General features: G+C 38.1%; 2 protein-coding genes across 5 annotated transcripts in view; one reads left to right on the top strand and one right to left on the bottom strand.

Annotated features, from left to right (window-relative positions):
• astn1 (astrotactin 1) overlaps positions 1-17327 on the top strand; it is a 346588-nt gene extending 329261 nt beyond the window's left edge. For 3 of the 4 annotated variants that reach the window (XM_033982711.2, XM_033982712.2, XM_055228531.1), the window contains 4 exons: positions 1678-1813; positions 3290-3390; positions 5384-5567; positions 15881-16251. In XM_033982711.2, the coding sequence (XP_033838602.1) occupies positions 1678-1813; positions 3290-3390; positions 5384-5567; positions 15881-16118 (659 nt within the window). In that variant the 3' untranslated portion in view covers positions 16119-16251. Of the gene's footprint in view, positions 1-1677; positions 1814-3289; positions 3391-5383; positions 5568-15880 lie in introns of all 4 variants that reach the window. The other variant, XM_033982710.2, reaches the window with a different exon arrangement.
• A 390-nt stretch (positions 17328-17717) lies between these two features.
• The window catches only part of pappa2 (pappalysin 2), a 42681-nt gene continuing 37050 nt past the window's right edge, over positions 17718-23348 (bottom strand). Inside the window, exon 27 of the mRNA XM_033983003.2 lies at positions 17718-19133. Within this exon, the coding sequence (XP_033838894.2) occupies positions 19023-19133 (111 nt within the window). The 3' untranslated portion in view covers positions 17718-19022. The remainder of the gene's footprint in view (positions 19134-23348) is intronic.

Genomic DNA, 23348 nt, shown 5'->3' on the forward strand with positions numbered 1-23348 from the left:
ATGACGCCTAAATATACATGTAGCTGTTTCCTATTTAGCCCTAAACTCACATAGACTTTGATACATGAAAAAAAAATTGTAACCCTGCAAATTTCCACCTTGCCTGCTCCAGAGAGGTCTCAAACACTCTCTTCTTTTTAATGCCTTCTTCCCAGACAAATATTCCAAACGGCTTTGCAATTAATATGGTAAGTGGAGCAAAACCTCACAATGTCACTTTTCATTAACACGTGTTTATATCTTTCACCGTGTGTCCAAGCAGGGCTGGGTAAATACGTTGATTTTCGGGTGCACTTGGTTACTATTTACCAGCCGGTGACAAGGGTTGAGGTTTGACAGGAAAGACATGCAGTAGGTGGCCAACCATCACTCAGGCACATGCCGATAGGAAAACTGGGTGTCCATCAGTTTGCAGTTAATATAAATACACACATGTACAGTCAGGGCTTGTGTGAGGAGGAGGGCGGGGCTGGGGATGACCACCTAAGAGCGGCTCCACCAACCTGGTCTTTCCGCTCGGATTTTCCCTTATACACGGAGACGCTGGCCTGACGCACAAGGTTCCAGCTGGGAAAACATGGCACAGCAGAAGGGATTGTGGGAGCAGGGAGGGGCCCAGGTAGAGACTCCAGAAACAACTTTTTTATATGTGAAATTTTGAGATGTGACAACTTTTAAGATGTGCAAACTGTGAATTATGGATAAAGCAAGGTAGTGGTGGATTTTTCTAATTGTTGTCTACAAGGTACACTGTCATTCCAAGTGTCTGGACATGGGTTGTCAAAAAATTACAATACAAAACATTAAAACAAGTGTCAAGATACTCATTTGAGCGTTTAATGATACTGAAAAAACATGTTTTAGAATGATATGGATCTATATCAGACGTTTTACACTACATGGTAAGAGTAAAGATGCATTGTGAAACTTTTCTGATTGATGTGCCATCAGCATGTCTCCATGGAGATGTTTTGTGATTTCTCTGGATTGGAAGGTGGCACAGTATGGCATTAAACTAACCATCTAGCATTTATCTCATTATGGGTGGTTATATGCATCCACTGTTATGGTGGGTGGAGTCACCTCACAGGGTGAGGTCATCAAAAATAATATCTGTACAAATGTATTTGTGGAAAATGTCCATACACACTTTTTTACAAATATTATTTAATTTATGAATGGAATGAAATGCAATTGCTTCATTTTGTGATGTATTTTGTGGGCCGGGGTCTGGGGCACGGGGCTCTGCGGCACAGACGGGGGAAAAATAGGTTGGGAATCACCTACATAATACAGTTCATTTGAGGGAACAGCTTTGTAAATGTTCTGTACCACTTTCTTCAGATCACCGTAAAACAGCGGATTGGATTTTTCAGCTGTTTTATTGGGTTATTTACAATGTTGACACCTACTTCATGTTTAGGGCCATGTGTTATTTTTACATAGAGAGAAGTCTGGTTTAAGGTGTTAAGGACATGTGCTCTGGTGCTGTGAGAAATTCTGGTATTTTTATTCTAATAAAAATGTGGGTGGACATCTAGCAGGACTTAGTCTGAGCATAAATAGTTAAGACTTGATCCCTAGAACATAATGTACTGTACCTTTGTTATATCGAGCCAACAAAGCTATTTATTGGAATAGCGTAAATACAGTATGTTTAAATGTGTTGTGTTACAGAAACCCTGCTGAGCTTCGTGGATGACATCTTGTCTGGTGCCAGGTCTCCCTGTGTGATGCTGGGGGACATCCCCGACCTGCTCTCCTCCTCCATCAGTCTTATCGTCCGTTGCCTCGAGCCTGATACCACATACATGTAAGTGAAATGTGAAAATACATTGTCATATGCACAGCTTTAAAATAATGCAGTAATGTATTATGATCTGAAGACTCTAATTTAAACCTTTGGTTCCTACAACTATCATCATTATTCATACATACAGACACAACACAGATTTCCTGTGAAAAGAAAGCACCAAGGTTACATGTGTGCTCATCCTGACGTGGTCCATGGCATGGTGTACTAAATGTGCGTTATCCTTGGAGAAGTCAGTTCATTTGTCTTCACTGACAGCTTCACATACTTGACTGACCACTGTCTGTTTGGGATCCTGTGTATAACAGTACACTTGTGGTATAAATCAGAGGAAGACTGAACTGGTCTATTGTCTGTGCTGTTATCATCAAACAACTTCATCACTTAGGTGCTTTAATTTGTGTAAATACAACTTGAATATTAGCAGGGTCAAAGAAATAATTTCCCTCCAGTTTACTGAGGTTGTAGATGCTTTTATTTGACTTTTGCCCCTAAATACTGTTGTTTTGCAATTGTAACATTTCCACAGTTGTACGTGTATGTGAACACTGTGAGCACTATAGGCTTTCAGTCCTTGTATGAGACAAGTTCCAGCTCCTCTCACACGGCTCGGCACCTCATTCATCTCCTGTTATCTCCTCCATCTGGGCCTGCACACGTTACACTGTAAGACCTTCTATAGCACCAAAGCTTCAGAGAGGTCACTAATGTATTGTGTGTTTAAGCCCGTACCACATGTGTGTTGCAGGAGGCAGACAACACACTGTGAATGTACGTCACCAGTCTATAGAGTTCAATAAGGCCTAATGGTTATTGAAAGTGTTAGTGTACTGTCACTCAAGTATGCAGAAATGGCCAGAGTGCATGATGGGTAAATATTCTTTACAATGTCTTCTTGCACATGGTGAATGTGCTACCACTGCTAATATGTCGTCACATTTATGAGAGGTGCAGTTGTGGATTCAGACACTGGGGGGAGATGTGCATTCAGAGAAATGGGGATTGTGGAGATATCATGTATAATGGACACCTATTGTTGCCCTTAATGTTAATAACTTGAATTGGTATCCCACAAGACTACATAACAATGAGATTAGTCTTTACAGTGCATGTAAATGAAAGAGCATAGAATGATTTCATTTCATGTTTTATACAACAGTATTCAGCTACAAGGTGAAGACAAGTTCATATTCATTTTAATGTTGTTGGCTGAATAAAGAAATTTGTTTGTTCAACATTTTAGCTACTTGATGTAAAATAAGCATATTTTTAAAGGCAATGTTTGGAGAAAAAAAAAAGTTGTTTCATGAGATTTGCAATATTGTTCCATTTTATTTTAGCTCTAATTAGGGTAGATTCACCTCCATGAACTGATACACTTGTGTTGAAATTATCATTGGAGATACATTCGAAGTAGCCAAACATTTTTTATCCCGGATTAAAACTTCATTGATGTGATTTTGTTTGGCTGTTTAGGTTCCGGTTGTGGGCAGTAGACACCACAGGCCGCCGCTCCAGCCCGAGCGAGGTCACCATCAAAACGCCCTGCCCCACTGTGGATGACGTCAAAGCACAAGGTGAGAGACAAGAGCAAGTTACCATGAATCACTGCTGCACTGCTACACTTTCCACTAATAGCTAGACTGTATTTACCATGTTAGTGAGAGCTTTAAGTAGCTGTAGATCATCTAAAACACTATCATAGTAGATGTATTGAGACCTGAATGTGTTCAGAGTATTATATTCAACACATGCAGTATTTTTTCTCATATTCATTAAGTCTTTAGTTTAGCTGTCTGTTTGGAGGGTTGGGGTTATTTGGTTATTTTCTTGATGAGCAAAACACACACACGCACACATAAAACTATGCCAGACAAATTGTGCAAACCATCACAGTGGACTTCATATTGACCTTGAAAGTGTTAAATACTTCAAAATTTGTGAAAAGGAAACGGTCGTCCTCTTAAGAGAATATGGGTAGAATAACATTATGTTCACTCATACTTAATGGTGCAAACAGTCTGGTGGAGGGTCTGCCACCTGCTTGTCTCCATGGAGATCTGGAATGTTCCACAGTATGGAATTAAATGTATCTATATTGTATTTATTCAACTACATGCATTTTTATTGTTAAATCTTTGAAAAACATAGTTCTTACTGTGAGTGGTCACCTCTCCTCAGATTTGACTTGTAAACACCTGGTGGTGACACCTATTTGTCTAAATAGAGATGCCATACTGTTGAACTTTCAAGGTAGACCAATGACATTTCCATGGAAATTAGCATGTGGTGGGCCCTTGCCAGAAAGGTGACATAGTGCACCTTGAATTCTTCCTGCAGGTGCATTTTCACAGGAGTGAAATATTATACTTTGAAACCCTTTAAACACTGTTTATTTGGATCTAATGCACAGAGCTTACACTTTTACTTGAAAGTATGGCTTGGCATTTTTTTCTGTCTTTCCTTAAAGCACTCCAATAAAGGTAATCGTCCACTGCTATAATAAAACTTGTCTGTCCCCACATTGCCTGGTAATATGCAAATTGTACACTGTAAAAGAATATCCCACGATTAAAGTGAATGTTGTTGCAATGCGCGCCACTAGCCCTGCTCCAGACAGTAAAGAGTGATGCTCCCGGGCATTTGGTTTTAATGCCTGGAATACATGAGTGCTGGTGTAAAATTTGATACTTCCACTTCAGAGCACACTTTATTAGTGCTAACAGCCAAAGCAGGTGGATGCATTCCTGACCTGATGAGGCATGTTAGCCAGTGAGCATTCGTCACTCTGACCACAGATTCCTTCCATTATTTTATTGTTGATTTATTTCTTTTTCACCATTTTTAATATCCAGGTTTGCATGTAAAATGCCATCTGTATTATTCATCTTCTTAGGAAATGGGCACCATAACTTACCAACCTACTCATAGTGTAAGTAATGGTGTGTTGTATGGGTTGCATTAAAGCTGCATTACATGATGTTTAAACAATGAAAGAAGGTTCCAAACTAAAGTTACTTATTTACAAGCGTCCTATACCATTAATTCTCGCATTAGGGACTTTTAAAATTTGTTGTATTTCTTTACTATAATTTTTTTTTTTTTAACTTGAATATGATTGTGATTTCATTTGGCCTGTTATATGTACTGTTTAGTATTACATTCTTGTTTGTCTGTTCCTGACGTGTGCGTGTGATAAGATCTACACCCACACATTGTTAGTATTCACATGCATGAATGTCCATGCCTGCGTACAGCACGAGAGTGGCTTTTTACACTAAAGTGAAGCAGGGTGGACCGGCAATGCTCAGCCAGTCCAGCAATGTAGGGAGCAATAAAATACTTCAATATTAAATGCAGAACGCACACATCTGTTTATATTGCTGCTTTTACAATACTCTATGGGAGAACAAACTAAATGTACTCATTTACAAGAATAAAGTACATTGAATCTCATTTGAGGGACTTTTCGTTTAGTTATAGGCAACTTCTAATTGAACTCTACTTAATTAAATTTGGTCTGTATACTATTTAGTGCTTACGTCTTATTCATCTGTGTCTGATCTTTAGAAATAGCCGATAAGATCTACAACCTGTTTAACGGCTACACCAGTGGGAAGGAGCAGCAGACGGCCTACAATACCCTGATGGACTTGGGGGCACCTACTCTGCACCGGGTGCTCTACCACTACAACCAGCGCTACGAGAGCTTCGGAGAGTTCACCTGGAGGTGCGAGGACGAGCTCGGACCAAGGTAACCTTTAAGTTTTTAGGTTTGTATTTGAAGGTGATTTAAATTGGTGACATTAGATAATTTTTAGTTGAAAAATGGATGATGTCAAATATGTTACAGTAAGACTCATAGATGGAGTCATAGTTGGTTTATTTGTCTGATTTGGCCCCAAACATCAATCTGCAGCCTTTGCCAAATAATACAAATAATGATCATTTTTAGTTTAGTTTAAATAAATAATCAAAATCACTGCTCACTAGATCATGTTTCTGTCTAAAGTTAACTTGAAACAACAGTGTAAATATCTTTATGAAAGAAATATGTTTTAACATTATAGATACAATAACAATCATTGTTGGTTTTCCTGATTTGACCTCAAACTCTGGTCTGTCAGCTTGTGCCAAACAATACATATAATAAATATCTATGGTGTGTCAAAACGATTGTTTTAGACATCCAAATTGGGCTAGAGCCTTGATAATAAGTCATAAACACGCTGAGATCTTTTGACTTGTTGAATAGTCTAGCATGTTCCTCTGTGTAGTTTTGTTCTGTAGGGGCCAATAAATATCATATATTTTTGGCTCAGTTTATTGCTCATGACACCTGGGATCAACAGTTTCAGCACCTGATATTTCAACTGAGCCGAGGCCTTCACAGCAAGGCAACACGATGATGATTTGATTTATTTCTCACCCATTCAAGGTACATTATATCCCAGCTGTTTGGGGCTCGGGTTAGTCAGTGTTTTTTTTTTCCTATCATTATTCTACCATTGTACATCTGATTTTGAAATAACTGTCCTCAGTAATGTTCAATTAAAGGTGCACTACAATTGACTCTGTGTTGAGACAGGTAGCGGCCCTTCTACCAGAAAAGTTACATAGTGTGCCTTTAGGTTCTTGATGTATGGTCAAAAATAACAACAGTTGTCTCAAAGAGCTTTATAAGAATAGCTCAATGACATGCTAACTAAATTAATGAATTCATTAGAATAGCCTAACAATAATCAACCAACAGACCACTGCAGTGTGCACTTTATCTATGTGAAGTCATCCACAACTGCTAATGGGAATATTAAAATCAATGAGAAATAGTAGCAGTAGTAGTTTTTTAAGCCTGTTGTCTCTCTTATCCACTGTATGTCCCAGAATGAATGAAGATTGTTTAATGGATACATAATAGAAAGCTAGACATAAACAGTTTTGGTCAAATATTCACTGGTCACATCACTGATATGCCTTATAAATTTACATTCCATTAAGCAAATTGATCATCAAGTAGAGCTTAATGGTCAGTTTCTCAGACAGACTTTACAGTATACAAAATCACGTAGTTCCAGGTCACAGCAAGAATACCAGTAAACAAAAGTCATTTTAATAATTTGTCTAAAATGTGTGCAAAACATTATTCTTCACCATTTTTAGACAAGTGCGCACTCACAGTCTGGCTGCGAAGTGTCATCTAGACGACATTCTGAGCTGGATCGCAGACTTGTGAAAATGGCACTCTCTCAGTCGAAATGAATGCCACCAACTGTTACAAACATATTCAAAGTTTAGCTTTTTGTGGGCCAAACCTTTTAAACATGTGGTGGAGTTGGAGAGATGTAAAGTCACCAATAATATTATTTATTAGTGGTGCGTTTACCCCCTGCAGGTCGTACCCACAGACTGAAATGACTTGACGCACACTTCCTCTATTGACTTATGATGGTGGTCGCGGTTCTAAAACATCCAAACTATTTTATGTGTATGTGTAAAACTATTTAATGACTTAGAGTAAAGTGTTTAATCAAGCAGAAGTTGCCACATTTGTCAAAAGTACTACACTTTTACTTGCAACAAGATACTACAGTAGTTTAGTGGTCTGCCATGTGCTTGTCTTCACTTTCAAACTATGGCATTAAACCTATTTATTCCCATGGAGATACCACCAGGGCCAAGTTACAGGTCATATCTGTGAAGAGATACATTTATTTTGAGCAATGAAATACCACCAGCGCTTTAATAGTTGCAAGAAGGATCATTTTTTGTACTGTGGAACATTAGGCCTGTTACAATAGCAAATTTTGAAGGATGATCTATTGCTGAAGTAAATATAGACATAAACGATAATATTGAAACTAATTTATGCCACTGACGCAATAAGCCAAGAGCAGATTTAACCACAAACTATTCTACATCAACAATATTGTTAAAATCATGAGCTGCAATAAATAAACAGCAGAATGAAACACTTTAGTACTTAGTTTGCATCTGTCATGAGTCAAAGAAGTTATTAATTCAATTGTGACAGGCCTATGGAACATTCAAGACAAATCCATTACATCTCCATGGATACAAGCAGGTGGCATTATTTGGTTATGGTTGGTTATTGTAATGTCTTATAAATATAACACTGGCAGAAGATAAAATATCAAACTAAGTAAGTAATTTTGCAGTCGTCTTTATCCCAAACTACAAACACTTGTGTCAGTGCGGAGGCTTTTGTTTTGATTGCGGGAGGTTCAGGACAGATGTTACTCTCCTGGCTTCCAGCGGCCTGTCTCTGATTGTAGCTTGTTTGTGTGAATTAGAGTTATGGGGGAAATTCATTCAAAGTGACTGGGGTGGAGAGAGAGCTTTACCCCTCTGACTTCACCGGAGCCTGTTTAGCAATGCTCCAGCCCACACACTCCCTCCAAAATAGAGATATTTTATAAAGCCAGCCATCTGTGCAGTATAAAAGTACTTTGAAATGTCCCACTGCAGTACATGCGTTTACTCAGTCAGATGTAACTGATTACACTGCTATGTTCTGAAGGTACCGTAAGTTGTTTTTTTAATGGAGACACATGTTGAACAGACTGGATGTTCTGGGAGAGGCAGCCTCTTAAGTTATCTCATTAAAATGTACTCGGATTTACTTAAAGCTAGAGGTGATTAATGCTAATACTCCATGGTGGGTTTGGTGATACACAAGTAGAGCATTCAAGGTAAGCTCTGGTAACTGTAAGACACAGTTTGTGTTATAGTCTGTGGTGGACAGAGTAGTGAACATTTTTACTCAACCAAAACTACAGTTACGGGGATAATAATATTCTTAATTTAAAGTGCTCCTGCCAAAATTGAAGTTGGGTAAACACAGGGGCAATAGTAGCTCAGTTCGTAGAGTGTTTGTCCACTGATCCGAAAAGTTAGTGGTTCAAATCCCTCTCTTGACATAAACATCATCGGTAGGGCGGTCAGATCCACTGACCACAGATGAATGTTGTCGTTGTGTCCTTGCGCAAGACACTTAACTCAAAAATGCGACTGTTTTAAAGTATACACAAAAAAATACTACTCCAAGTACTACAGAGACAAAAGTGAGACAGCCATGGTTTGAGACAAGTGCGAATTAGTGTGTAACTTCTATGATTTTAAAATTAACTGTTATTAAGGAACATTTTTGAATTTCTAAATAACAAGAAGTACAGGTTTAAAAGTGCAAAAAAGTACATTTACCCAAAAATCTACTCATTACAGTACGTGAGTATTTACTTTCCTTTTATAAGATTTCAGTGACACCATATCCAAATGACTGATGAATGATGAAAATGCGATGATTTTTTCCAACATCAAGGAGGGGCGTTCTGTGGCAGAGCTTTCCGGCCACTCAGAAAACTGGTACATTAAATCATAAAATAAAGTGGGTGCGATATCTGGAGTATGCTAGTTCTCCTGTTATTGTGGGTTTCTGTTTGACTTCCTCCGTTTTACAAGTATTGACATGACTTTGTAAGCTAAATTCAAACTCTAAATTGACCTAGCTGAATGCAAGAATGACTCTGTTTATGTCTATGCTAGCGACATGAAATAGTACAGTATCAGCCTATATTACCTACCAATAACTTCAAAGATAGGCTCCACCAATGAAATGAATGATTGAACAAATTGTGGTTTTCTATAACCTTTGGCCTAATATTTTGACAAACCCAAAGCCTCCACAGATCCTCTTCCTTGGATAATTTTCAGACAGTTTTGGTTTTCCTGATTCTTTAAAATTGTTGCACAAAAACAGCTCCGATATATGAAACCATTTGGAGTTTTGTCTCTACATCGCAGAACCCACAAACCTCCACTGATGAGACTTGACTTGACCCATGCACTGCTGTCTCCCAAGTCAAAATAATTCCCCCCTTTTGCCCGTCATGAACAGAGAGAGGTCTCAATGCAAGAATTTCATTAGCATGTCAAAATATAGATAATGTTTTCAACCTCTGGCTCTTCGGAAACTCCTATCAGCCAAGACAAAGTAATATGTAAACAATGGAACCGATCTATAAGGCTTTATCATTCTTGTGGCCGAAAATATTCCATTCTGTTTTTAGACATGTATCCGATCTCACTGACGAGACCGTTTGGCACACTTTGCGGGACATTTTTGTGGACTTCTTTCATGCAACATTGCGTGACATTTTTGAATAAAACCATAAACTCGGTGAAGGCCTTTCTATACTTGACACTTCTAACTCCCCATAGGCCCAGATCTTGTCGTCAGTTGAAAATTGCAGCTATTTTGTTAACATTGAAACCCTATCCTTGCCATTTTAGCCCAAACCATGTCCTTGGTTGGACTTTTCAAATAAAACTCCAAAATATTTGTGTCTTTATTCCAGTTTTGTTTTTACATGACCCCCTCTCCAATCAGACATCTACTTGAGATAATAGTATTGTTATGGTTGGCTTTTGTCCTTAGGAAATCTCCAGCATAATCATTACAGACTGTTTTCTTTGCTTGTTGGGCTTTTTATAGACACAAGGAAGACAAAAATATACGCAGTTAACACAAGTGCCCTTAGCTCTGGCTGCCATGGTGATTTATTAGTTCCTGTGATACTTGAGTGAAGAAAAACACAGCACTATTGACATACAGCACTATCCATTTCTAGTAAAAAGTATCTTGTCATCACTTTAAGTTGGATTTTTATGAGTAACTCTCTGGGCCATGGTCAAGTCCAAGAATCTTTACTTTCTCCATCAATACACAGTAAAGCTATGATTTTTTTTTAATCTTGGGATAACCTGTCAAGTATGTGCAAAAATGTTATAAATTAGATGAACAACAGAGATTAAATATTGCATGAATTGAAGATTCTGTTTAGCCCTTCCTTTTTGCGGCACAGTGGTTGTAATTCTTTCCCCCCCAGCAAGAAGGTCATAAGTGACATTTCTGGATCAAGTGGTTGTTTTTGTGTGGAGTTTGCAGGTTATCCTCGTGTCTGCGGGTGACTGCTTGCTCCTTTCCTTGCAAAATACGCAGGTCAGGTCAGCCCAAAGTGGAGTACATATAGATAGTCATAGCGGCTTTCATCTTGTTTATGTAAGTATAAGTACAACCTGTATGTACAACGACACCAGCTATCCTCTGTTGTCTCTGCTTCAGCGACCCAACCAGCACCAGAGCGTCAGAAAAACTGCCCAAAACCCGCGGAACGTACGGCGCAGCTGGATTTTCCGCTGTATTTATTTAAGTAGCGCTCCTCCGGTAACACAAACCTGTCCCCTCCTGTCTCTCGCACAAATAGAATCTCTGAATATTTGTCATTGAAATTCAGGACTTTCAATAGGATTATTCTAAAATCAATACATTTTACGCAGAAAATGACTCTAGCCAAACCCACGGACAATATTTTTCACCCACAGCTCTTAAAAATCTACCCAATTCCGCAGGAAAACCATGGAGCTGGCAACCTTGCGTCTAGGCTACAGACTTATAATCTTATGCGTCATTATGTGAACTGAAACACCAGAAATGTGCTTGTGCTTTATGCGACTTTTCTTGTGGAGGGTTTATCATCTGCATGGAGATGTTGTTACTTTTCTTTTAATGTTCCTCAGTGCGGCATTACATTGATCTATCTTGAATTTATTACGTACGGTATGTTTGATGTCACACTGTGGAACATTCCAGGCAAAGCAATATATCTCCACAGACACAAGCGAGGCTGCAGACCCTCCACCAGAAAAGCTTCATAGTTTTATGAATAAATAGCCCATTTTTCATGATAAATCATTAAAGTGTATTTCCTAATTTAAGTATTTCCTTTTATCAAATTGAAAGCATATTTTTCCTCTCTCAGGCTTAATTAATCTCAGAGAAATATATGCACTCAACAGTAGCTTAACAAAAACAAGTCTTTTGGAAGAGTGTTTTGCTTTGATATGTTTTTCATGACATCATCCTTTTGGCCCGGGTCAAATACAGGTGTACATGTTGTTTTGGAAACCCTCTGTTCCTTTGCACAGCAGTAATTTTATCAACCCTCAGCACCTATAAGGGATGAACTATGGCCATAGTGTGTGCGATCTCCCACTATGTAATAAATGTCTTGAACGGCATGTATGTGCGCAGCCAAAACCACACTAAAGTTTCATAAGTGTCTCTTTGAGGGCTGCTGGTAAGGGGTCAAACCATTTTCCACTTTTGTACATGTGTAAAGATTTATAGTGACATCTCTAGCTATCTGGAAACCGTGAATCTCTCATCTGCTTCGCTTTAAAAATGAAAATAATAAAGGCGCTTTATTTATTTGAGCCAAATAAATATTCCAGTTCTCTTAACCACAACCATTTTGTGCAAAACATTGGAGTTTCAAGAGATCTTTGAAAAATGAAGTGAATGACACTACGGCAGCACCAGTATAGTTGTATTTGTTATGTTATTACTATTTCTGGGACAGGAAACTTACCAGACATTTAAATGGCTATGGTGTATGTTTTGTTCCGCTGCTGCTTGGAACTATATGTACAGAACTTATCCAATTCAAAATAGGTTCTCAATCCAAAAGCAATTGAGCAGCTACATCCAGGGTAATTGCTACAAGAGGGGATTTGTCTCTCTATATGTAAAACGGTGTGCAAATTAGCAAAGAATTCCAAAAATAACACAAAGAACCTTGTTTGACTCAATGTACAAAGAGAGAAATTGGCTAATGCCTTTGCCAGAAAAAACAAGATTTATCAGAATATGTGATATGTTTTCAGGACATAGGTTTAGCTTAGGACAGCAAAGGAAGTGGTCAGGCCACCCTGAAGCATCTACTTAAACAGTTTCAGAAGTTATACCACTACAAAAGGCTGGTGACTTTGTTAATGGACTGTGAGTCAATAGATGTCAAACAAGGTGCTCATTTCACTCGAGTGCCATGTCCAGACATCACGTCAGTATGACTGTTTTTTTTAGGTTCAAGCATCTTAATTACACCAGTCACTCAATCAACACTAATTGCATGACGTCAATTATTTTGCATAGTGCCTTGTCTTGCCTTTGGATTATTTTAGATATTTAGCAACATATTAGAACATAATTTAAAGGGCCTGTATTACGTTGTTTTTAAAATCTGTGTTATAATGTTGTTTCTTTATCACAGACATACCTGAAGTTCTGTTTTGTTTCATTCACACAGAAAACACTGTTCCACCTTGTGATTTCAGGTAGTAATACATGCTCCACTGTGTTTTTAAACTCCATAAACCTTCACTAGAATAATGATTTCAGCTCTGGAATTTCCAATCTCTATTAAACAAAAGGTTAAACGCAGCTGTTAACTTGAAAACTTCATGACATCACAAGGTGGAACAGAGCATTTTGAGCTTTGGAGATTGGACAGACTAACAATAAAGATGTGTGAATGAAACAAAACACAATTCCAGGTATGTTTTTGAGGAGGTAACAACATTTTAGCATGGTTTAAACACGCGAGAGACAGTTTTGTGTAATAAAAGACTTTTACATGAGTTTGCGTACTTGTGACTACATGGGCTTTGTGGACCAAACTCTGGGATAGATGACACAACATAGATCAAAATTAATTTAAAAATTCAAATAATGCCCTGCAATGGATGATGTTTGCTTGCTGCATTCATCTTCTGGACAATTGGAAGACACTCGGAGACACTGCTTGCGCTATTTGTACTCTGATTGTCTCCGTTGGCAACATGTTTTTATGATATTTTCTTTTCCATTTATTTCCACCAAGGTAAAGTCCATGTCAGTCACCAAAATGCTGAATTCACAGCCGCTTCAACCTTAACATTTTGCTTGTAAATTGTATTAAGCCCATGTCTTATGAAGCTAATAGTAGCGCCTGCGCCTGTGATGTCATTTTCTGCAAGTGGCTTATGTGGAAAATCCGAACCTGGGTCAGAACATGAACAAATAAACGCTCTTTGTTCACTCCACTTGTGCGGTTGTTAATTTCCTCTTAACTTGCACATATCGAGTTGTAGCCCGGGTGCTCCCATGTGTCATCAGTTCATCAGTATAACGTGTTGTGGTTTTTCTGTGACGCTCCAGCAGACTTGTGGTTTGGCACGACCCGGGGCAGCTTGCTGTATTAGTGGCGGGTTTTGGCTGAAGGATGAGGCGCTGTGACTGGAATGAATGAAATCTGCCATCCCTGCCTCTTTAAACAACCACTTAGTAAATATCAACTACATGGGTCTAATAGATTGTCCTAGTTATTTATTGCAGTTACTGTTACAATGCTGGGTAATTGTTCAGAATGGTTTGGCTTAAAAGTGTTTATGAGTTCTGAAGAAATCATACTCCCTGGTCTTATTAAAACTATTTATAATCCCATAGATCTGTCCGTGCATGTATTCAGTCATTCATTTGGGCATTGTGTGTTTTGGGTCAAAGCTGGAATGTAGCTGTAACTGTGCACCTTACTTGGCATGCTCTCCCCAGACAGGCAGACAGCACCAGTGCCCTTTTCTAATATTATTATTATTACACAATCCATATTTGAAAGAAGAGGAGACACACGCAAAAAAAAAACTCTCCATGTTTTATATATATATTTTTTTTTTTTGAGTGACAAATGAGTGACCCTCTTTTTCTCCAAGTTTTGTTTGGTCCAATTTTTTTTCTGAATCATTTTTGTGAATTGTGTCCATATGAAAGAATTGGATCAGCTTCAACCGGGATGTGCACTATAGTGAAGATAACTATGCACATTCTTTTGGAGGCAATTTACTGCTTGTTATTGCCCATCCCAACATAATTTGATCGAATTTTACACCAAATGCCATTTCTAATGTGACTTCACCATTTGTCTGGGTTTAAGTCTATCGCAAACGTCTACTTGAAAATGAAAGAAGACCTATCATGCTTATGTCTGTTATATAATTATAATGTATGACACCCTTGGATAATTATGTTATAATTTGCACACTTTAAATTGCAATATTCATCTAAAGTAATTTTAGACCTCCTGTAGATAGCTGTAAATCACACTTTTTTCCATTTGTAACAAAATGACAACATGATGCTGCTGAATCTTACGCATATGATCGATTAAGAAGATAAAATTGAACAAAGTAAGTACAGAGGGCACTGGGTATATGCCGGTGGCGGTGAAAAGGTGAATTGATCAGCAACATAGTGTCTTGAAAATAAGTGATAAAAGATTGCTCCAATATGCACAGATCACTCCCAAAATTTCTGAAAAGTGAGTGATTTTGCATAATAGGTCTGCTTTAAAGCTGTGATCAAGGTGGGGCTAGATAGTATCTGGAGGACAATCTGCATCGACTGGTCATTTGAAGTGATGACGTTTAGGAACATGTTTATAATTAAATTCATGAAATGCATTATGGTTAAGGTTAGGGTGAAGTTTGGAAAATGGTTTAAGCCAGTTAACAAATTAGCAGCAGTAAGTTTGAAAAAGTCCAGTCTAATGTATTATAAAAATGTGTTAAATCTATGTTCTTCAGAGTCAGGATGCCTCATAAGCCTGACCATAGCTGGGCTGCATGACAGATCTCAACTGTTATCATGTATGTTTGTGACCATATTTTTTTTTGTATTGGGATAACATGGAAATAGTGAAAGATAAATTCAAATCTGTCAGCTGGACAAAAAGTTGTAGGAGTGAAGATGTTTCGCTGCTCATCCAAGGCGCTTCTTCAGTTCTGGCCAGATTGCTGGTGGACACTGCCTTATATCTATCTGAAATGATGAGCTAACTACACTGAAACTAACACACTTATTTTTTACAGTTTCTGTTTGTAGGGTAGGTCTAATGGAACTGAGCCTGAGTTATAGTTAGCATAATCATTCAGGCCCCTATTAGCATACTGGGTATTATTACTGCGGATTATACCTGGACGACTGAATGATTACACAGATGACATGGAAATATAACATTTGTCTGGCTGCATTACTGTCAATAAAATAGCTTATAGGGAAAAAAGACACTATGCATCATATTTGTGATGCTTCTACACCATGTAAAAACTCTGCACTACATTTTCAAGCTTTTCAGCGTGGCTCCACTAATCTCCAGTCTCTCTCTGTCCCCTCAGGAAGGCCGGCCTGATCCTGTCCCAGCTCAACGAACTCTCTCCGTGGTGCAAGGGGCTGTTGCAGGAGCCAAAGATCGGCCTGCGGAGGATGTCCCTGAAGTTTCTGTCCTGCCGCTACACGGACAGTAAAGCGTTTGGGCTCAAGTGGTCTGAGATGGGCCAGGACGTGCACAAGGCCTGCGATGAACAGACACTCACAGTCATGTACAATGACTACGGAGAGCCCAAAGAGCTCTAGATGTGAGATACACACTTCTATTCACGCCCTGTAGAACAAGCGGTAAGGATGGACAGGGAGCGTACTTTCATTTCACACAAAATTATTATTAGAAAGAGAAGTAAGCTAACCCCAGAATTGCTGCACAGAAGATCTATTTAAAAGAATAAAGTTGAGGAGTAAGGATATAGAATGCTGTCGAGGTAGGGACCATAGCAAAATAAGTTTGAATGCATTTCCCAACTTACCTAAGTAGATTCTTCAATTCTGACCACACTCTGATAAGGAACTGCCTTAAATATCAGTCTGAAGGGAGGATGTAACTAAATGGAAACTAAGATACACTATTGTTTTGTTAAGTCCATTGTTGAACTAGCCTATTTAACCCCTCTCTCAAATGCTGAAGGTAAAGAACACATTCGATTTGTTTTCCTCTCAGCCCAACATGAAAGCTGCCTCTGTCTATCTTTGCAAACATCACCAACAAACACTTCAAAAACAGCATTATTTGTTGAGCCAGCTCTGTAAAGGAATGTGTCATATGTGAAAAGCTATTTTTTAGTTTGCTTCAGCGTGGATTTTTATCTGCAGTAACCCATTTGAACAACTCTATTAACCACTTTAGTGCAGAGATGCTTTTAAAAACATGCAATTTTCGCCATCATTGTTTTACATTTGATTGATGGCAAAAGGTCTGATGAGGGTAACTATTACATAACATTACAAGTTGAATAGCCTGAACAAGAAAAAGCTGTACACTATACACTTTATGTAAATAATAATTTTACTAATACAATTTATTGAATGTAGTATTCAGTGTTTTGCATTTATACATTTAAATGTCATTATGCTACCAGTATTCAAGTTTACAAGCATCAAGCCTTGCCCTTTGAATACAGCATCTATGTGTGTTTATCATATGTGAGTTTGTTAAATTATTTTTATTCATATAATGCCAGTAGTTTGCAGTAATTTGTAAACTAAAATGCCGTGCTTGTAGATTTTGTATAGACAGCAAAGGCATCACATTGTACCACAGTGTTTACTCTTGTACATAAATGTGTTTAATACGGTGTGCTTACAAATTGATAGTACTGTACCTAAACTAGTGGATATCTCTGTTGTAATGCCCGTTAAAAGCCACAAAAGTGATTTATTCTAGAAATAGGAGTTTCTAAGTAGCACACTGCAGCTCTTGAATTGCATGACAAACGGTCTTTAATGTATCTGACTGTGGCTTTTTCACTTCAAAAATAAAAAAAATATATATATTGGTGAATTTGTTGATGTGCTTTTATGTGTATCTGTATGTGCTGCCATTTTCCTTATACAGCCTATGAGCAATACACTGAATAATATCGACAGTAGTTCAGTTGGTAGAATGTTTGTCCACTGATCAGAAGGTTGGCAGTTCAAATCTTGCTCTTGAAATATAAATCAACATCTGTGTAGACTGGTGTATGAATGTATGTGTGAATGGGTGAGTGGTTCCTTGATGTAAAGTGCATTGAATCCCTTGAATGTTTAAAAGCACTATATAAAACTGTGACCATTTACCATTTTCCATTCTATAAGCAATGCATAACTCTTTTAATCGAAAATTCAAAACAAATGTATGTATTTGGTGTTGGATTTTATTTAATTACATCATCTATACATGTACAAAACCCAGAAGCCATAATTTCAAATAATACACAGACAGTAATTCAACCAACAAGACAGTTAACTATGCATTTGTAAGGACTGGTAGAAAGCAGCGTTTTATATACCTTTGTATTGTGTTAAATAGTACATACAGAATAAGATAAGTTGTGTTGTCTTTACCGGCGTAATGCATTCAGAAGTGCTTTAATAATGACAACATGAGTGCATACCTCCTTAATACAAATAGGAACAATGCAATGATATGAATGAATGATAGACTGTGATATGTGGGCACTATTTGAATTAACAAGACATATTTTTATGTTAGCTACACCTTCATTACTCTACATATTTGCTGCTAGGCTAAAAGCTACTATTGAGAACACTGATAAATAATATACAGTTGAACCTATATGAGCGCTACTAGCTTCATGAGGTAATACTTGTGATTTTTTTAAAATGTCCTCTCCTTCAGTCACTTGTCTCTCTTTGGTTTTGCAGTGACACATGTTTCATTTCCTTAATAGTCGTTTGATTTGTGCTGTTGGTTTTAGACACCGCCTGTTCCTTTGGGTTTCTTCAATTTCAAGATGTTATAAGTTGCATGTGCTACATTCAAATGCAGTACAATAAGTTTCAGACCAAATGTTAAGTGCAGGTTTTGTCTCTCCTAAAATTGAATTATGAAGCAGCCACTGTCTCTTGGAGGGAAAAGGTGTTATATAATATTGAAGTGGAAGTAATTGTGTGAACAGATTGAAATAAAATAATAAATATGCTTAACGTTTTTTTCCCAGGAAATAAAATATTAACTGGAGGTAAAAAAAAAAAAAATAATCTAAAATATTGTGGATTAAAAAAACAAACAAATCCATTAAATGCTATGTTATCCACTGATAAAAAATAATATATATATATAAAAAAATATATAGGGGTATTTCGATATATCATTAAAATGAACAGTAGCATTAAATGTGTGTTCCAACATTGTTTTGAATTGTATTACTTCCACCTCAACACCTCAAAAGTAAATAGTTTGGACAAGATAATACCCTTTACGCTATTACTAAAGCAGAACCAGTCAGACCGTGAACTGCACTTAAGAAAGACTGGACACTTTTCCGATAATTTATTACACAATTCCTGCCTTTCTGGTAATGACTTCAATGGCTTTCTTTGGATCGAAAAAGTGAAACTGTACAAATCTAGTACTTGATGTTTGTTTGTTTGTTTGTTTGTTTGTTGTGGTCGCGTCTTCTTTTGCCTCGTCACATTCCTCCGTCAGTTAGCTCCGCCCCCCCGTGAGTGCTTGGCCTGACTCTTGTTCTCCTCGGCGTCTGGATCTCGACAAGTGCACTCATCCTGATTACAGTCTGCTCCAAACTGGATGACCTGCGGTGAACAACACAGCAATCAGTCCTGGTCAAAACAAGGACATTTGACTGTGCGCCCTGGCAGCTTCAAAAGAACTCGTCAATGTCAAAGTTTACAACAATAGTGACATTTTTCTAGTATTAAAGAACCATAATACTGGTATATTTTGTGTTGTGTAAGTTGGTAAAGCTAGGCCTGACACAACAAATTTTGAAGTGCGATATACAGTATTGCTTTAGTCAATATACAGGATAAATTGATAATATTGAAACTAAACTGTAAAGCAGAATTATTCACAAAAAAGTATTCTAAATGTACAATATTGCTAATTATTATTGAGCTGTATAAATGAATAGCAGAATACAACACTTAAGTAAATATTTTGTGTAATTTTAGTTCATAATTCAACCTTCGAAAGCTCAAATTTTCTCATTCATCCATTTTCTTCTGCTTATCCAGGGCTGGGTCGCAAGGGCAGGTTCAGTCTAAGCAGGGATTCCCAAACTTATCCACCCCAGACACTTCCTTCAGCTCCTCCGGTGGGACCAGGCCAGCCGGGAGACATCATATTGCAGCAAAAAAATCATCAAAAATGTCCCACTACTACAAAAAAAAAGTACCCACGATAAATACTGACGCACAAAAAGGATTGTGACAGGCCTAAAGCGCTCCTCCACCAACTCAAAAAACAGTGGTTCAAATTGTTGTATTCCTTGGCAAGACACTGCACCCCTTTGTAAGAATGTGGTGTGTGAGTGAGTGATTGGTGGTGGTCGGAGGGGACAGATTGGCGGCCATATTTCTGTAGGTCTACCACTCTCTGCGCAGTCGCTTATGTCCAGAAGTGAATGAATAATGACTGGAATGAGCCCTTTAAGAAGCTTGTTATTAGCATCAAGTGTTCAGTATCTGTTTAGCAATTGTTTTCTCCACAGTTTTGGCTTCTGCATGTGGAATTTGAGTCTGACGTTTCCGTGACATTTTGAGATAAAATGTAATAATATATTTGTTGTGATAGTTCAGAAGTCCAAGTCCAAGATGTGAAGCTGCAATTTAACTGTGGTCTGTGCAGGAATACATCTTTGTCCTGTCACGATAACACATTTTGAAGTGTGATATATTGTTGTAAATATAAATGATTATATTGAAACCAAACCATACAGCAGAATTATCACCCAAAAAGTATTCTAAATGTACACAATTGTTAAAAAATATGAACCGCAAATAAGAAATAACAGAATGCAACACTTAGTTTGTATCTATGAGTCATCGAAGTTCATAATTCAAATCTCATCGCAGTACGTAAAAATAACCAAATATTTCCCACTAGTACCAAGAAAAAGTACACACGATAAATATTGATGACTTAAAATGATTGTTCCATCTGTCATGTATTGAAAGATAAGTCAATAGTCTTTATCGTGACGGGCCTATGTTCAATCCTTAGTAATGGATCATTTTATGAAGAAAGATGTGGTTGATAAGAACAGCTGTGGACAGCTTTGACCAGTGGTATGTTTTGGGTAAAGTGGTAGTGAGATCAAATGTTAAAGTTCTGGTTACAGTGCCGAGATCAAGAGGAAGATTTGTTAGTTCGTTGCTGACGCCAGGAGCGGAGCTTTGAATGGCAAAAACAGAAAATCCAAAACAAATTTGCTTGAAGTGACCTGACGGCTACTGGACAACATTGCCCCCACCGGCCCACTGAGCTCTGAAAGGTAAGTGCCGCTTAGTAACTCAAGCATGCTCTTCGAGGACTTGTATTTCCTCACAGTTTCAAAGCGCAGTCCAACAGCCCCCCAGAGGCCGATAAAGCGCATGATGTCAAATGGTTCGACGTGGCCTTTTGAATGGAGAGAAACCTTGAGGGTCTTGAGGGGGAAGAGAGAGAGGAACGCACCACCGCAGAGGTGAACGGATGAACACATGTTAAGAATCAACAACAAGAGGCTGCCAGCTCTGGGCTTGGAAGAGAGCCATCACCACAGGCTGCAAAATAAACTCCAGTGCCCCGCAGTCTGCTGCAAGAAATGTAAACACCACTCCTTTAGTCCAGAGAAGAAGAAAAGAACGAGAGAATGAGTACAGATGAGTAGGCCCTGTGGAAGATGCAGGGTACAGATTTAAGGTGCCCTGTTGCGACCATTTCTGGGTATTTTTTTGTTCACATAAGTAGACGTTATTAAAAGTTCTTGCTACTTTAGGGAAGTCTTAAGGGAAATGCTTCTATTGGTCTAGTGCATTTAGAGCTTTTGATTGGTCTCTACAAACAAACCCATTCAGGAGTAACTCAGGAAGTGTCATTTACCCGGTTTCTCCATGATCAAACTCAGAAATCATCAATTCAATTTTCTACATGAATTTCTGTCACATACCGTGTCCATCCTCTTGCTAAATTCTCACTTTGGATACTTTTTCATTTGACTTTAAAAATACTGACAGATAAAAATGTGATTTTTTTATTGCATTAATCACAGCGCACCAGCAGGGGTTGCTTTTACTGCTGACACCCTGCAGCCAAGTCGTTGGCTCATCTCAAAAGCGTTAGGATTTACTGCCTGTTTATGGCAACATTTTTGAAAAGAGAATAGGAGTGATAAAACCACACCAAACTCTCCCCTCTAATGTTACCATTATTTTACTGGTTTGGACGTTGGCGAGTCCAAAATAAAGCCAAAATCCAACAAATCAAAAGACTGTGCTTCCATAGATGGCTGGGAAAGATGTTGCATTTAACCCATTTCAGCTTTAAATAATACTATGCGCTATGTTTGATTTGTACTCTCACACTGCAGCAGTATAGTCATGGTGTGAACATGCCTGGTAGACTACTGAATCTACTGTGTGGATTACTAAAAAGCGAAGCCATTGATCCTTACTAGTTATAGTAATATGGTAGTATATGCTCTACCTTTGGCCCTCTCTTACAATGACATTGCTTTAATAATCCCTTCATCTATTTCATGAGTTATGTTGCAAACAAATAAACTATTGAACGAAACGAAACTTGATACAAGGATTTCCACATTCAGATCTGTGGAGAGGCAGGCACACTCACAGTAGGAATGCATGTTTTTAAGATGTTTTTGAGCAATAAGAACATCTCTGCTTGAATAAATACAAGTCTGATTCCATACTCTACAACATCTTCATAGAAACGAGCAGAAAAGTTACGTATACTTTTAAGGTTTAAAGTTTTGTAATGCCATCCAGGTAGAATCCATGCATTTCACTTTTGTCATTTGTCCTTTAGAAGTGCCGCCAGTGTGGTCTGCTCAGATTTTTTTTTTATGAACACATTTGGATAGAGCTCTGCTAGTAAAATGCTCCAGTGTGCAGTCTGTGCTGAGGCCCTGACCCCTGCTTTCTAGTAATTATTCATCCAGTTCCTCTCATCCACACATAACATATACAGCAATCACACACAGCAATTAGGGAAACATGATACGGCTGCATCTTTCAGCAAACACAAATAAGCCGGCCACACAGAGCTTGTTAGATGAGTAAAAGACTGCACTGTAAAACTACAAATATCAGCTGATATTTTTGGCTAATAACAAAACTCTATCTGTCTGTCTACAAACCTGTTATTAATCTCATCCTTGGATAGAAGAATGCATTTTTTGGTACGAACAAGGCTAATAAAACAATCTAATATATTATAATATTAAGTTCTTGGAAAAAGCTTGGAGCAATGATAAAATTGTACTATAACCCCTGAAATTAGTAATTAACAATTAAGTTTTCCCAGTGTTTAGGCTGATTTGCAACACTAGTCCCCAGAAGGGCTTTTAACAGTTCAGATTTCCCTAAAAAGCAGTGGGATTTTTGTACAAAACGGAATAAATAAAGTGAATTTGTTGAGAGAATCAAACAGTATACTCTTTCTCAGCCCTCCTCGTCCACCCCTTCCCTCCCTTCTCTCTATTTCACACACACAATTTACACATAGTGACACTGCAGCTGTTGTACAAGCCAAGAGAGTCTGTTTTTTAAAGGTGATAGTCTTTATGTGCGCAGGTAAAGTGTTCCAAAGTTTAGCTCTGTTCAATGAGAACACTGTCTGAGCCTAAGATGTCCCACTGCGCTGTGGCTCGAGTGAACCTGGAATGTTCCCCTTCTTCTCCTGTTCGATTACTACCGCACAAAATAGGTGAAACAGATCTTAACACAATGGATAGATCCTTTTTAACTTGTCAGATTATTAGGAGCCAACTATGGTAAAAAGGGCCA

The sequence above is a fragment of the Periophthalmus magnuspinnatus genome, chromosome 17 (assembly GCF_009829125.3).
Source record: "Periophthalmus magnuspinnatus isolate fPerMag1 chromosome 17, fPerMag1.2.pri, whole genome shotgun sequence".
NCBI classification, from domain to species: domain Eukaryota; kingdom Metazoa; phylum Chordata; class Actinopteri; order Gobiiformes; family Gobiidae; genus Periophthalmus; species Periophthalmus magnuspinnatus.